The sequence below is a fragment of the Urocampus carinirostris genome, chromosome 20, assembly GCF_059441175.1.
Source record: "Urocampus carinirostris isolate Australia breed hairy pipefish chromosome 20, RoL_Ucar_1.0, whole genome shotgun sequence".
Lineage (NCBI taxonomy): Eukaryota > Metazoa > Chordata > Actinopteri > Syngnathiformes > Syngnathidae > Urocampus > Urocampus carinirostris.
The window spans coordinates 12,130,307-12,147,501 of NC_142368.1; the positions used below are offsets into that span (position 1 = coordinate 12,130,307).

A 17,195-nucleotide genomic window follows, 5' to 3' on the forward strand; every position below is an offset into this window, starting at 1 on the left:
CTTTTCCTTGCCCTCATGTAGGTTTTAGATCAGGCGTTGGTGTTATACTAGTCTTTAGTTTGCAAAAGTCTGTGGTCTGTGCAGCACTTTGAGACTCCTTGTGATTAAGGGGGTCACAAATAAACATGACTTGACGTGACTCAGGTTTTTGAGCTTTCCCTTGCCCTCATGTAGGTCTTAGATCAGGGAATGGTGTCATTATAGTCTGTAGTTTGCCATAATCTGTTGTTTGTGCAGCCCTTTGAGACTCCTTGTGTTTAAGGGCTTCACATATAAACATGACTTGACTTCACTTGACTTGACCAAGGTTTTTGAGTTTTTCCTTGCCCTCATGTAGGTTTTAAATCAGGGGATGGTGTAATCATATTCTGCGGTCTGTGCAGCCCTTCGAGACTCCTTGTGATTAAGGGCGTCACAAATAAAGATGACTTGACTATTTAAATTTTACTGGAGAAAGTGGAAACTTAACATTAAAAGTCCTTAATAAGTGCTTGAATCCTGAATCTGTCTCCCTTCTATTCATAGACATTAACAATTGATTTTATCTCATCTGTTTAAATATTCCATTGTCTCAAAATCCATTTGTATTATTTTGCTTAAGCTCATGTGAAGTGAAAACATTTTGGTCCCCCGCAGGAGTTGGAAACTGACGGCAGGTTCCCAGAGGCAGAACATCACCTTATGGAGGCCAAAGATTGGAAAGCTGCTATCAACATGTACAGACGTCATGACATGTGGGAGGACGCATACAGGGTACACACTTGCGCACACAGAACCCTGCCTTTTTTTACTGAATTTATATACAGTTATACCAGGGGTCGGGAACCTATGGCTCGCAAGCCATATATGGCTCTTTCTATGAGTACCTGTGGCTCAGAGACAAATTTGATTGCATGCAAATTTTCTCCATTTCGTTCAAAACCTGAGTCATTAATCCTGTTGGCTGTACAACGCTAAAGAATCCTTTATGTAAAAGCTCACTATATAATCAGTGTTCAGTGTTCAGATACCATATGATGAATCCACAGAACAAACTGTAAATACGCCAAAACACCGGAAGAGAATTTAAAGTTATTTGATTGGGTGAGTGGGAGGGATGGGTGGAGCTATGCAAAAAGTGCAAGCACTCCCTCCCATCTCTCGCCCTACGCCGTCTGCGCCAAAGGTAAGCACATCAGGCTTCCTGTTTGCAGAATGTTGTGACATTTTTACAAAATAACTGCTTGCATCTGGTTTTGAAACCAATATGTATGAAAAATAGGGGTCAAAATGAGTTTAACCGATCCTGAGTCATTGCAAGAAAGAGACTAGTTTAAAGTGGTATGTTTGTTGATTTTGGAACACGGGCTCTGGCATTATTCTCTTTTCATCATTTTTATCAAATCATCAAAAATAAAGACTAAGCTTTTGTCTTGGGTGCGTGTTTAGCAATTTAGTAAATTTGTCTCATAATATATGGTGTAGCTCTTTCCCAAAATAAAATAAATATATTTTGCTTTTATGGCTCTTTGAGTCAAAAAGGTTCCGGACCCCTGAGTTATACGTCGTAATAAACAGTAGATCTGTGGACTGCAACCTTTTTCTACCACGGACTGGTTCAATGACATTATTCTTACAGCCTGGCCCACCAATAGAATTAGTAATAATAACAATAACATCCATCCATTATCTGCACCGCTAATCCTCAGTAGGGTCGCGGGGTTGTTGGAGCCCATCTCAGCTGTCTTCGAGCAGTGGGCAGGGGACACCCTCAACTGGTTGCCAGCCAGTCGCAGGGCACACAGACACATACAATTCAATCACTTATTCACACCTAGGGACAATTCAATTTGGCCACTTAACCGGAAATGTATGTTTTTGGAATGTGGAAGGAAACTGCAGGGCCCACGCAAGCACCGGGAGAACATACAAACTCCACACGGGGAGGCTGCAGTAGCTGGACTTGAACCCTGAACCTCTGCACCGCGGGGCTGCGCGCTAACCACCCATCCGCTGTGCTGCAACAATAACAATAGTTATTGAAAATAGAAACTGTGAAAATGTGATATGTGAGTGTTTGTGAAGCGTTTTGGGAAACAACAGTTAAACAAATGGTCTGTGTTCATTTTAATGAAAGTGAAAGCTTCCTTCTGACAATAACAACATACTTTAGCTAGCGGCATCGAACTGCTTTTACAACAAATACACGAAACCACACACAATTAGCCGTGTTTAGGTAGTACAAACAACCGCTCGCTTTTGGTATAATAAAGTCAAACTTGAGATGAAATGTGAAATGTGAGAAGAGAATATATTTACGTCGTGTCGCCGAGTTCCTCCAAAATAAAGAGCGCCACAGAAGAAGGGGGTGAGGTGGGAGGAATTGAAGGAGGGGGGTGAGCAAAGCGGTAACTCACCATGACGAAGCATTGTGTCAGGGCCTCCCCCTCCCTTTCACAATAAGAGTGTCCACACCGTGTCCTCAGTTGACATTAGCTCGCGCTCAATGGCGTTAAGTCAATAAATGCTTTTATGGAGAAGGTAAGGTATATTTTTTTAGACCCGCGAAGCTCTGAACCCGCAAAAATGGAACTGCGAACTAGCGAGGTTCCACTGTAATATACTCTGAATGTATTTTTTGTGTCAGATTGCAAAGAGTCAGGGCGGTCCCAATGCTCAGAAGCAGGTGGGCTACCTGTGGGCGAGGAGCTTGGGCGGGGAACCGGCGGTGAAGCTGCTCACCAAGTTCGGCCTGCTGGATTACGCCATTGAGTCAGCCTCAAACAGCTTGTGAGCCTTTTTGCGCGCGTGAAAGCGAATTTCGCCAAATAACCATCCGTCGTTCTGCCTGTAGTTTGTTCGACTTTGCCTTCGAACTGGCCCGCCTTTCCAGTAAGGATCGGATTCCCGAAATCCACCTGAAACACGCCATGTACTTAGAAGATGAGGTACGCGAAGAGCTTCCGGTTTAATACGTTCTGCGCCATTAAAAGAGTGTTTCTCCTTCTGCCTCCAGCACAAGTTTCCTGAAGCGGAGGTGGAATTTATTAAAGCGGGGAAGCCCAAAGAAGCCGTGCACATGTGAGTATATGCGCATATTGTCTAACAAGGTGCTTTTAAATTGATTGAATCCGGTCACGGTTGCCCATTGCCCTCACTTGGCCCCGCCCGTTTGGCGCCAGCTGCGGCTCGTTGCCTGATCGGCTTCCCTCCTATTTGAGCTCAATGGTCTCACTCACCCCTTGTTAGTCCGTCAACGAACCTGTGCACCCACAAGACGTGTGTTTTGACTCTGTCCTGTATTCTGCTTGTGTATACTGTCCGGTATTGATATCGTCTATCTCGTCCTGTGTGATCTCTGACTCCAGTCCCCAGTGTCTGGTATCGATACCGTCTGTCTTTTCCTGTCTGATATTATCTGTCTCCGGTATCGGTTATCGATCCCGTCTATCTCGTCCTGTTTGATAACTGTCTCCAGTGTCTGGTATCAATCCCGTTTTTCTCGTCCTGTCTGATATCTTGCTACAGTCTCTTGTATCCGGTATCGATCCCGCCTGTCTCATCCTGTCCGATATCTTGCGACATTCTCCAGTATCCAGTATCGATCCCATCTGTCTCATCCTGTCTGATATCCCATCTGTCTCATCCTGTCTGATATCTGACTCCAGTATCCAGTATCGATCCCATCTGTCTCATCCTGTCTGATATCTGACTCCAGTATCCAGTATCAGTTATCGATCCCTTCTATCTCGTCCTGTTTTAAAACTGACTCCAGTCTCCAGTGTCTGGTATCGTTCCCATCTATCTTGTCCTGTCTGATATCTGACTCCAGTATTGGGTATCGATCCCGTCTATCTCGTCCTGTCAGATCTGAAAGATATGAGGGAGCAAGTCCATGTATGATTTTGTATAATACTAAGAGAACCTTGAAATCACATCTTAGGCTAACAGGGAGCCAATGCAGGTTAGCCAAAATCGGCGTGATGTGATCGGACTTTTTTGTCCTAGTTAAAAGCCTCGCTGCAGCATTTTGTACCAGCTAAAGACTCTTGATTCTGGACTTAGGGAGATCGGACAGTAGTGCATTACAGTAATCAAGACGGGACGTAACAAACGCGTGAATTATAATCTCCGCATCCGACTGAGACAGCATAGGACGAATTTTAGCAATGTTTCGAAGATGGAAGAAAGCGGTTCTAGTAATTTTCTTCACATGTGTTTGAAAGGACGGATCGGGGTCAAATATGACACCTCCATTTTTAACTGAGTCACTCTGTGTGATGTGACATTTGTCAATGTTCACAGCAGTTTTTGAGAATAAGTCACGGCATTTAGATAGACCAATAAGTAACATTTCGGTCTTTTCAGAGTTAAGACTCAAGAAATTGAGTGACATCCACTTTTTTATCTCCGTGAGGCAGGCCTCCAAATTTCCACAGTTTAGTGTGGCAGATTCCTACAACGGAAGATATAGTTGAGTGTCATCTGCGTAGCAATGGAAACTGATATTATACTTGCGAATAATATCACCTAATTGAACCATGTAAATGCTGAAAAGAAGGGGCCAAGTACTGAACCCTGCGGAACACCACGGGTAACACTAAGGGCTCAGATGTCATTTCGCCATATTTAACACGGTGCGTCCTATCTGAGAGGTAGGATCTGAACCATAAGAGGACGGTTCCTGAGAGACCAATCCATTTTTCCAACCGTTCTAGTAAGATATTATGGTCCACTGTGTCAAAGGCAGCACTAAGGTCCAGCAGCAGCAAAAGTCCATTGTCAGTTGGAGATCATTATCATCTGGATTTTTTTGTGTATCTATTCCAGGTATGCTCACAACAAAGACTGGGAAAATGCGCAGCGTGTGGCCGAGAGACACGATTCAGGGAGCATCCCGGAGGTTCTGGTGGGACACGCCAAGTCCTGTTTTGAGCAGAAAGACTTCCATAGGGCTGAAGCTCTCCTGCTCAGAGCAGAAAGATCGGACCTGGCTGTCAAATACTACAAGGTGAACTTTACTCAATTCTAAGTGCTCTAAATGAGCAATTAGTGTTATATTACTGTATTTTCTGCACTATTAGGCACACCGGATCTCTGTCTGTTTCTTTTTCTTTGTTCCTCTTTTCTCTTTCTGTGTCTTTTTACCTTCTTTTGCTCTCCCTTTTTTCCTTTTCTCTCTTTTCTCTTTCTCTCTCTCTCTCTCTTGCTTTCTCCTACTCTTTCTCCCCTTCTTTATTTCTCTCCTCTTTTCTCTCCTTCTCTCTTTCTATTTCTCTTTGGATTTTGTTCTTTCTCTCTCTTTCTTTCCCCCTCTCACGATTTCTCTTTTTACTTATATAAGGATGCTCTTTAAAATGAGGACAAGGGGATTTAATCTAATTATTGGTCCTGTTGGGAATCAATTATCAAAACGTACCGTTTTGTTCAAATTACTTATCTGACTCCATTAACCAAACACCGCCTACATTCACCCAACAATCCTGCACGCTAGTTTCTTGAGAGAAAAATAATCAGGAAAGTCGACATTTGCACACGGGGGCGGATTTATTTTCCCTAACAGAAGAACTAAGTGTACTCCATCGAAGTGACGTTGAAGTCTGTGTGAAACCTTCTTCCGAAGTCCTTTTGCTTTCTCTTATTGGCCCACGTCTCCCCGCAAGATGGCGTCTCGGCTCCTCCCACGGGCGTGCCAAGGAATTGTTTGCGCCCATCGTTCTCACAACACAGCGCCTTGATGTCTGGAACATTCTGTGTCAGCACACTCACACGTCCTATTATCAACAGAACTAGACAAAATATTATGCATTTCGAACAGCCCGCCCTGTCATTGAACTAAAGCACAGTATTGCATTAAACTGAATAATTTGTAGTCAATCGTATAAAATCCATTATAGTCAAATGTATAAAATCCTTTAGTCCCCTGACTTAAGATTGCAACGCATTTTTGATATGCCAATGTTTGTGCAGGAAGCAGACATGTGGAGTGACGCCATGCGCATCTGCAAGGAATATTTGCCCGGCAAGCTCTCTTTTCTTCAGGAAGAATACGAGAGAGCGGCCACCAAGAAAGGAATGAGGTAAGGGTCTCATCTGATTTGCCTTAAACGGTGCTTCGAAAAAGTATTGCCCTCCTTCCTGAATTCTGTGTTATATAGTAAACAGAGGTAAGCCAAGGAAATACAAAATGCAGTTGTTGATTCCATTTATTGAGGCACAAAAATATAGTGAGGTAAGGTGAGTTCAATATCACAGGCCACACCCAAAATGGATTGCCACCACCTGTGTTGAATCACAAAACCATTAAAGTTGAATCTGTTAGAAAAGGTGAAGTGGGCTACAAAATCTAAAGAACACAATTGACATAGCAAGAGCCAAAATAAAGTGATGGAAATCTATCAGCTTGGAAAGGGTCACAAAGCCATTTCCAAAGCTGAAGGGCTCCGGGGAACCACTGTCAGAGCCATTATCCACAAATGGAGAAAATTGGCAACAGTGGCCAGCCTTCCCAGGAGTGATCGACCAACTAAGATAACTCCAAGAGTGCGACGACAGCTCATCCAGGAGGTTACTAAAGAACCTCAAAAAACATCTAAAGAACCGCATCCCTTGCAGGCCTCAGTTAAGGTCAGTGGTCATGACTCCACGATAAGAAAGAATAATGAATTCTAGTGTTTACCAGAAGATCCTGAAGGAATACATCCGGCTATTAGTTGGTGCCCTTAAACTCAATCTCTCTTGGAACGTGCAGAAGGACATTGATCCGAAATATACAGGCAAGTCCACCTCTGGATTTCTTGAGAAACAAAAGAATGAAGGATCTGGAGTGGCCAAGTCAAAGTCCGGAATTAAATCCAATCGAGATTCTGTGGTGGCAGCACGGCAGCTGAGTGCTTAGCACGTCCGTGGCACAGTTCTGACATCATGGGATCAAATCCAGCTACCAGCATTCCTCTGCGGAGTTTGCATGTTCTCCCCGTGCTTGCGTGGGTTTCCTCCGGGCACTCTGGTTTCCTCCCACATTCCAAAGACATGCATGTCAAATAAAATGGCCGGTCCAAATATTGAATGAGCGAGTGAGTTGTATGTCTCTGTGTGCCCTGCAACTGGCTGGCAACCAGTTCAGGGTGTCCCCTGCCTAACGCCCGAGGATAGCTGGGATGGGCTCCAGCACCCCGCGACCCTACTGAGGATAAGCGGTGCGGATGGGTGGATGGATGGAGATTTTGTGGTGTGACATTAAACGGGGCAGCACGGCGGCGCAGTGGTTAGCGCGTGTGCGGCACAGTTCTGAGGTCATAAGATCAAACCTCCTGTGTGGAGTTTGCATGTTCTCCCCGTGCTTGCGTGGGGTTCCTCTGGGTACGCTGGTTCCCTCCCACATACCTAAAACATGCATGTCAGGTTAATTGGCCGGTCCAAATTGTGCCTAGGTGTGAATGAGCGAGTGAATTGTCTGTCCCTGTGTGCCCTGCGACTGGCTGGCAACCAGTTCAGGGTGTCCCCTGCCCACTGCCCGAAGATAGCTCGGATGGGCTCCACCACCCCCGCGACCCTACTGAGGATAAGCGGTGCTGATAATGGATGGATGGACATTAAACGGGCAGTTTGTGCTAAATAAACATCCAATATGGAAAATTTAAAAAAAAAAATTGCAAAGAAGAGTGGGCCAAAAATCTTCCACATTGTCTTGTAAGACTCCAAATTAACATAAACGTTTGATTTCTGTTCTCTCAGCCAAAGTTGGCACAACTCGCTTTTAGTTTCAGGGGCAATGACTTTTTTCACGTAAGGCAAAATAAGTCTTGATTTTTTTTGTGCTTTAATGACTTGGAATTATGATGAATATGCAAATAAAAACAGAAATCAGGAAGAGGGCAAATCCTTTTTTCACTGCACTGATTTTCGATAAACGCTATTGAGCTTAAAGATGTTCATCCAGGCCCGCTCTCCGCCAATTGCGTCAGGCACGTTTTCAAACGGCGGTTATTTTTCGAAACGCAGTCATACGTCGCCCACCGACTCGCCTTGTTGCTAAGGAGCAAAAACCTCAACTCCGAGCTTAGAATTTTCACTCATCGACCTCAGCGTCTAATGATGCCGAGAGATGTCGGCTTGAAAATAATTTGAGTCTCCGGGGGTGACTTGAAGGGCCGCCGCCGTCTGTAGAAGGCATGCACAAAGCTGCAGAGCCTCAGCTCAGCCCAACCAGGAATAACTTGGCAGCCGCCTCCCTCTAGATGACTGGTGGGAGAAAAGATCAAACGTTACCCGTGGAAACCGTGAAGGAAGAAGGCCGTTTTAAGCAAGGCAACACTGAATTATTCAACTCGGGCTTGCGTTTGCTCATTTCGTTTCTTTTCCGCCATGCCATGCGCTCTGCATGCTTAAGTGGGAGGAATACGTTATATAAGAGGGATGGAAAACACAAGGTTTCTAGTCCACCATTTCCAAGTCTGTTTTGGTTACTTCAATGTTGAATGAATGAATGAATGAAAACTTGATTTCGAACATTATAAAATAAAAACAGGACAAAAACAATGACTCAACAGCAATGATTTTTCATGGGTCTGAGCGTTCACACAAAGTCGGTGAGCAACGCTTGAAACAACAGTGAGCAACCATAATCCCAAGTTTGGCAAGATAATTAATTATTTTTGACTCATGTACGGCCTACAAACGTCGTTTGTTCTTACAATTCTTTCACAAGATATCCATTTCTTTTTATTTCCTGATATATCTTGTCGCATAATATTAACATTTTTGGGGGCTTATTTAGTCGGTTGTAAGATACCGAACTGTACTTAATCACATTTTTTAGTGGAAGTACAATGTTGGCAACAAGATTCACTTGATATAATTGGAAATGATTTGAATGCAACACAAACTTTTTCTTCTTTTTTCCGTGTTTTTTTTCTACTTTTTTAAAAATTCCTTTAAAAAAAATCTCATTGTGTTTATTTTTTCCGAGCTGTTACTTTTTGCTTTTTGTTCTCGATTTACTTTTTTCATACATTTCTTTCTTTTCTTTTTTGCTGGCTTTTTTCTAAATTTTTCCTTCTTATTTTCCTCTTCCTTTTGTTCCTCTTTTTCTCAGCTTTTCACTACTTTTACATTTTGGTATTTTTTTCTTTTTTGTTCTATTCCCCCCTTCCTTTAAGTCGTTTTGTGCATAATTTTACATAATATTTGGTCATGTCATGGTCAGGAGGTAAAGCGCTCGTCAAAGTGTCCTTGGGTAAGACACTGAACCCTTAATACCCCCAATAAGCAGGTTAGCGCCTTATATGGCTGCAAGGCCGCTATTGGGAAATGTGAAGCACATTGTAAAGCGCTTTGGGAAGTCATTGACTTGAAAAGTGCTATATAAATGCATCATTTCATCATCATTTTATTTCATTTCATTTCATTAAAGAAGCAAAAACAACCTGAAGAGCCGTTTAGGACCCGAAAGAGCCGGTTCCTTTTAGTCAGCCGAGTCGAAGAAGCCGGTTCTCGACAAACTCTACTGACTTTACTTTTCAACTTCGTTCGACATTGATTTAAAAATACCGCATTTAGGACACAATATATTTTTACCTCCATGCACTGTAACTTTGAATTAAGTCGCTTCTTAATTAGTAATTTTGAGCCCTAATTTTTGTGCGCTGGCTAGATTTTCTTGTGCGGTGAGAATGTGCCAGCAGTGCGCAATTGCGCACGCGTGCAGCTCAGCGGGAGCACTGCTCAACAGCAAAATCATGTTAACATAACATGCTCGAAAAGAGGTAGTAAGAAGCAGACGCTTGTTTTCCCTACCCCTTCATCTTCCCCATTAATTACATTTTACAAAAAGCTCCTCTTTTGGGTCTAAATACAACAAAATCTCACGGATATACATATTACATAGGTCAGATATCAATAATTATAATAATAACAAGTCACATATTTTATACACTAATCATCATAGTATCCATCTATTAACGTTATAATGTGAGTAGTCACTAAATATCATTGTGACACCAATTATAATAACAACAATAGCAATAATAACAGTTATGATATAATAATAGTATCAATAACAACAAGGTTAACTATAGTTGTAAACGCAGTATTTCCAATCGCTATTATCACTCATACGCCATTTTCTGCATCTCTATTCCGCCAGGGATGTTTTTTTTTTTTTGTATTTATATTTGAACACGTGAATAGTTGGACATTGTTTGATCTCGTCTTGTGAATTGTTCCAAAGTTTGACTCCGCACACAGACACACACATACTTTTCCTGGTGGTTCTCACCTTTGGGATTATAAATTTACTACAGCCCCTTAAATTATAATGTCCCTCTTTTTGGATGTTATCCGACACTATGTTTTTGTTGCCCTTAAATAGCAGTGGTGAAGTGAAAAATTGTACTAAATTTTAATAATTTGGAATGCAGGAATAAAATATTAGTATGATCCCGATATCCTACCGTGTGTATGGTTCTAATTGCAGGTGTTGAATTGAAACATCCAAATTTAACTTCTTATACTTATAGTGACTATCTGCCCCAACATACGTACCGGTTGTGTGTACATTTTTGTGCATGTGGAGTATAGCTTCAGTCATAATCCATTAACATTTCTCAGGATTCGCACAGGTGCTTAAAATCCTTGAAAATGCTTTAATTTCAATGTTGCGTTTTGGGGTGAAGTCCTTGAAAATGCCTGAATTTGTTGCCTTTTATCACAACATCTCTGCTTAAAAATGACGCTGACACCAATCTCTGTCGGTTTTGCTTTGCCATTGCATTTCCTCTATATGGATCAACGGCAGCTGGCACTATTTTGTATGACTTCCCAAAGCGCTTTACAATGTGCTTCACACCTACCCATTCACACACACACCAATAGCAGCCGTGCAGCCATGCAAGGCGCCAACCTGCTTATTGGGGGAAATAGGTATTCAGTGTCTTGCCCAAGGACACTTCGACATATTACACGGAGGAATCGAACCTGCGATGTCTTGATCCTAAGACGAGCGCTCTACCTCCTGAGCTAATGCCGCCCTTATCAGTGCAAGGATATAGTATCAATTATGGATATTTATGATGGGCCATGCAAAAAATTTAAGGTAGCATTCTTTTCCTAGTCGTAAATTGTAATGGGAAGAACTTCCTGCAACTGAAAATGTTATGAAATATTCCCGTTATTTTACCTATATTTGGTCTCAAAAGATATTTACACAGGTATTGTCTGGATCCACAAATACAATTCCTGATTTACTATACCTATCTACCCTGGTCATATCCCTTGAGAGGGGTGACCGACAGCAAGACAAACACATACAAAAAAAGAAAATTTAAAAAAGGGAAAAACTAGCAAAAAAACACACACAAAATGTTGTGGACCATGGCCAACCCAAATGCCCAAACACCCAAACAAGTTAGGCACCACGGCACCCAAGTCGGTCATGCTTTCGTACCCCCAGAAAGACGGGACACCAGAAAGCGGCCAAGTCACTCGGGTCAGGGTGACACAACACACTCTTCTGTTCAACAGCAGGGCCCGACAGCTTTCACTGGTTTACCCCTGCCGCATCATAGAGGTGCCCTGCCCATCCCTTAGAATGCGTCTAAACATCCCACTATCCTTTTACAATACCTCCACTCATTCCTATCACCAACAAACTGATTTACTCAAGATCTAAAAGACATATGTCTATAAATGCACACACAAGATTAAAAATCCTCTATGTAAATCCCAGATATATTCGTGGATCTTCGAAATACGTCATCAACACCGGATTCCTTCTTTTTAACTCTCCAGTAGCATTAAAAGATTTGAAAAATATGCTTTGAAAGTCCTTAAAAAGTGCTTCCATTTGGTCATGAATAAGATTTTTTTAAACTTAAGGTCTTTTCTCCTCAAATTTTGAGTGAAAATACTCTTTAAACGACTCTTTCGTCTCAAATGAAAGCCCCGGGGCCTCATTTAAATGAACTTATACACTCCCGTTTTCGACGTTAGCGATCATTTGCAGAAAGTAGTTCACTGATGTGACAGATATAGATATAAATGGAAAAGAGTGAGTATAATGCAGCTGCTTTATTAATAATAGATTCCTTTCACGGTTCAGTTTAACGGGCTGTAATTAGAGCGAGTATTGGTAGATTTAGCAGATCCTGTTTCATGTATTTTCACACTAAATAGGTTGGCAACAGCAAAATAGTTGTGCGCTTTATTAGGGTTACAATATATAGGTAGGCGGTGTGATGATATTAGATCAAACAGACATTAACAAGATCTATTTTTTAGCTGCATTCTATATTGTTGTTTCTATCAGTGATTTATTCATTAAATGTCTTCCTTTTTTGGGTTCTAAAGTGCTTTTCGTTTTATCTTAGAAGTGAATATAGCTGTGACAGATTAGCTCTGAATGACAAATGTCCCCCCCAAGCTTGCACTCTGAGCGGCGGGGACACACACATTACACTTTCACTCTCATTTCGTCCTTTTCTATAAGTTAAATCAAAAAAGGAACTAGCAAACCACTATCATCTCTTCCATAGTTTCAGTAGAGCAACTGAAGGTCCAAGCTTAATCTTTTTTTATTGCTGGTTGAAGCAAACACAATGCAAACTGAAATTTGGGAGCCCGTATCAGTGTTCTCGTTTGCCCGCGTCCTAGATGCATCATTTTTGCTGGGGACGCATAGTCTCAAATCAACGTGCGTCCCCGGGACGCAACTTTTTGGACACAAAATTGTTATTATTACCCGATTACATTTTTTTTAAAACAAAGATTTACCGCACTCCAAACTTTTCGTCAGGCAGATCCGGCAGATGTTGTTTTGGTCTCGCGGTTCGAGTTTTCGTCTGCACGCCGATCTCGAGTTGTGTGGTGAAAAGTCCGTCTCTTTTTAGAGAACCGGCTTTTTCGGCTCAACTCATTCAAGAGAGCCGGCTCTCAAACGGCTCACTTGCTTTGATGCATTATATTACGAATTATGATGTTGTATAAAGAAGTTAAGAAAAAAGGGAGTATAAAAGGAGAAAATGAAAAAAAGACAGGTTTGTGGTTATCCCTTTAATCGGTATATTACCAACAATAATTTGATGCAGAAAATGAATTCATAATTTGATGATTAAAACTGAATGAATATATAGATTTTTATTATATATTTGTCACCGATTTACAATTTCAACCTCGATAAGACTCAATTTTGGGGACCCATAGAGCTCTGTTGGGTTCCATAGATTTTTGAGCATGCAAGTCCCCGGGAAGAATTGTGATTAAAAAAAAAATATATTGTTTCCTTTTTAGCCATATCGGCCACCCCTAGTGTGAAGAGAATATAATAGAATAGACGTGAACAAAAAAAGGACGGGTGAATACGCGTTTAAATGAAACTTTCTGCACTACCTGCAGTCTTAAGTAAGATATCCACACCTCTGTCCAGAGGCAATCAGGGTCTGCTGGAACAGGCCCGGGAGTGGGAGCAGTCGGGCGAGTATTCCCGTGCGGTGGAGTGCTACCTGAAAATGAAAGAAGATGCCAACGGCGCCCTGATGGAGAAATGCTGGATCAAGGTGAATATCCCTTCTTTTCCTCTTTTTTTGTACACGTGTCCTGGATTTGATCGTTCCGATGTGTGGCCAGGCTGCCGAGTTGGCAATTAAGTTTCTGGGTGAGGACCGGGCTGTGAAGGTGGTTCAGGTGGTGGGACCCCGAATGGCCCAGCTCGGGAAATACAACGCAGTGAGTCCATATACACATAAAGTGCTGTGTAAAAGTATTTTCCCCCTTCCTGTTTTCTGTGTTTATCACTCATAAAGGTTTCAAATCATCAAACAACCAAAGGGAAAAACAAAATGCAGTTTTGAAATGTTGGTTCCATTTATTAAGGCACATAAAAATATATATAATATATCGAAACCTATGTGTTCCCACAGTTTTGGGAAAGCTGAGTTCAATTCCACAGACCTGGGTTGAATCAAGAAATCACTTACATTGAATCTTGTTTGACAAAGTGAAGTAAGCTACAAAATCTGAAGAACACAATTGACATGCCACTATCCTTATAAATCCCAAAATAAATTAGAAAAAAAGAGTGAAATCTATCAATCCGGGAAAAGGTCAGAAAGCCACTCCAAAGGCTGTAGGGCTCCAGCGAACCACTGTCAGATCCATTATCCACAAATTGAGACAACTGGGAACAGTAGCGAACCTTCCCAGGAGATGTCTACCAACTAAGATTACTCCAAGAGTGTGACGATGACTCATCCAGGAGGTTACAAAAGAACTCGAAAAACAAATTTAGGAACTACAGGTCTCGCTGGACTCAGTTAAGGTCAGTGTTCATTAGGGTGGTCCTTATTTTTCGACTTTTAAAATTTCATGCTCTGACCCCTTGAATATGTTCCAATATATACAAAACGTAATTAGGCAAAGTTTCATCAAAATCAAAGGATATTTAGAGGTCGCTCAAGGCCTCTGAAATTTTGGTATGAAAAATAAGGATTTTTCGCACATTATATCAGACCTAGTGTACAAAGTTACTTGTAACTTTTCTTGTGTTACAATTATAAGCAATGGACTGAAATTGGATGTTCTAAAACGCCGTACACATAGGATTAAGATTTCCGTTTTTTCTCGAAAATTGCCAAAATTTTACCATTTTGGGAAATTTCAAAGTCGTTGAGCTACCTCTAAATATTATCCAAATTGTTCAAAATTGCACACAGTGTGTTTTTATCGATATAAGAACATATGCGGGGGGTCAGAGCCCAATATTTCAAAAAAAAAAAATTCGACCCCCATTAAGGACCACCCTAGTGTTCATGACTCCACTATAAGAAAGACACTGGCCGAAAATGGCATCCATGGGAGAGTTTCCAGGCTAAAACCATTGGTTTAATGGTCTGTTGCTGCTTTGCTGCCTCGGACCAGGACAACTAGCTTTGGTTAGTATTTACCAGAAGATCCTGAAGGAGAACGTCCAGCCATCAGTTGGTGCCCTCAAACTCATGTGCTCTTAGATCATGCAGCAGTACGAGGATCCAAAACCCCCCAGGAAGTTCACCTCTGAATGGTTCATAAAAAACAAGATGAAGGTTCTGGAGTGGCCAAATCAAAGTCCTAATTTAAATTCAATTGAGATGCTGTGGTTTGACCTTAAACAGGAAGTCCATGCTAGAAAACCCTCCTATATGATGGATTTGAAAGAATTTTGCAGAGAAGAATGGGCCTAAATTCACAACAGCTTTGTGAGGGACTCATTACCAACTATCGTGAACGTTTGGTTTCTGTCATTGCTGCCAATGGTGGCATAAGCCCAGTTAGGCCTAGATTTCTTTTTTTGTGTAATCGACATTTCAAAACCGCATTTTGTATTTCCTTGTGTTTCCTCTGTGTGATATTAAAACTGCAAATACTTTCTCACAGCGCTGTAGACCGATGCACACACTTTTTGATTCTTAGTATTTATTTTAATGTGTTTTATTGAAGGCTGCCGAGCAATACTTACACGTGGGGCTGACCAAGGACGCTATTGATGTCCTTATGGAGGGCGAGGAGTGGAACAAAGCCAAAAGGGTGGCCAAAGAGCTTGAGCCCAGGTATTCATCATTCAGTCACTCACTCACTGATACCTTGATTCTGTTTTCATTATTAGGGCATATCTGCTTTTATAACCCACAATATGTAATAAAAAGAAAGGGCTCCTTCGTAGAATGTCAGTTCTTTGACACCTGTTGCGCACTATTCTGTAGTTGGTTGTCTTAGCTATTAGATCATTGTCCCAATCAGCTGATCATGATGCTGTCCCTTAGGGCATATCTGCTTTTATAACCCACAATATGTCATAAAAAGAAAGGGTTTGTTCGTAGAATGTCAGTTCTTTGACACCTGTTGCGCACTATTCTGTAGTTAGTTGTCTTGGCTATTAGATCATTGTTCCCATCAGCTGATCATGATGCTGTCCTTTAGGGCATATCTGCTTTTATAACCCACAATAGGTAATAAAAAGAAAGGGCTCGTTCGTAGAATGTCAGTTCTTTGACACCTGTTGCGCACTATTCTGTAGTTAGTTGTCTTGGCTATTAGATCATTGTCCCTATCAGCTGATCATGATGCTGTCCTTTAGGGCATATCTGCTTTTATAACCCACAATATGTAATAAAAAGAAAGGGCTCCTTCGTAGAATGTCAGTTCTTTGACACCTGTTGCGCACTATTCTGTAGTTAGTTGTCTTGGCTATTCGATCATTGTCGCTATCATGATGCTGTTCTTTGATTACCCCACCATATATGCGTTTAGAACCTACAAAATGTAATGAAAACAAAGTTATCTGAATGCCCCTCTTTCTGTTCTCCTAGCAGGTTCAAAATCCATTCATGTCTTCTCTCCTTATTTTGAGTGTCTACTAAACTATAGACTTATCACACACATTCACTACAGATCATAAGTTTGGGTACGCTTAGGAATGTCTGTATTTTTTGAAGGTAAAGCGCTGTTCTTTCCGATGAACTGTCACGACTCGGGACAAGCAGTGGACCCAAATGCGTAACGTTTCACACAATGCTTTATTAAGAGATCAGGGAAGTCAGGGTGAGACGAAAAGACAGCGATCTAGTGCTCGCTGGACAGGAGGAGCAGGAAGTCCTCGCAAACTAAGCGTGGTCGGGGATAGAAAGCAAGTCGGGCAGTCGGGGCAGGAGAACGAAGCGTGGTCGGAGATCGGAACAAGTCGAGTAGCCGGGACAGGAGATGGAGCGTGGTCAGAGATCGGAACAAGGCAGTCAGCTGGGACGGGAGACGGATCGAGGTCGGAGATCGGAACAAGTCAGGTAACCGGAGACGATCGGAAAGCCAGGGACGGGATTGATACAGGAAACAGGGGACGAAATCGAGCAGGATACAGGAACAGGTCAGGAACAGAACGGGAGCCAGAGTCAAAAATGTGCGGAGGTTTGCTGACGGACTGACCAGGAGTGAACGAGAAAGACATGCTTAAATAGGATGACTACAAATAAGGGAATGAGTGGCAGCTGGGGCTGAAAGAGTGAGCGCAGGTGAGGGCAATTGACAAATGACATGAAGATAAAAAAACAAACAGATCAGAAATACACCCTATACATTGCTAACATGGTAAATGAACATTTTAGCTGCAAATGCCTGTTTTTTTCTTGCAATAGCTACATGGGTGTACGGAGGCCCATTCCAACAAACCAGCACTCAAGTTTTGTAATCGT

At 42.0% G+C, this 17,195-nt stretch overlaps 1 protein-coding gene across 2 annotated transcripts in view; it reads left to right on the plus strand.

The window, feature by feature from the left end:
• Positions 1–17,195, plus strand: part of ift172 (intraflagellar transport 172) — an 82,779-nt gene that overhangs the window by 43,740 nt on the left and 21,844 nt on the right. For both annotated transcript variants that reach the window (XM_088324992.1, XM_088324993.1), the window contains exons 29-37: positions 637–753; positions 2,627–2,769; positions 2,834–2,927; positions 2,996–3,060; positions 4,810–4,990; positions 5,950–6,059; positions 13,403–13,532; positions 13,603–13,701; positions 15,451–15,560. In XM_088324992.1, coding sequence (XP_088181118.1) covers positions 637–753; positions 2,627–2,769; positions 2,834–2,927; positions 2,996–3,060; positions 4,810–4,990; positions 5,950–6,059; positions 13,403–13,532; positions 13,603–13,701; positions 15,451–15,560 — 1,049 coding nt within the window. The remainder of the gene's footprint in view (positions 1–636; positions 754–2,626; positions 2,770–2,833; positions 2,928–2,995; positions 3,061–4,809; positions 4,991–5,949; positions 6,060–13,402; positions 13,533–13,602; positions 13,702–15,450; positions 15,561–17,195) is intronic.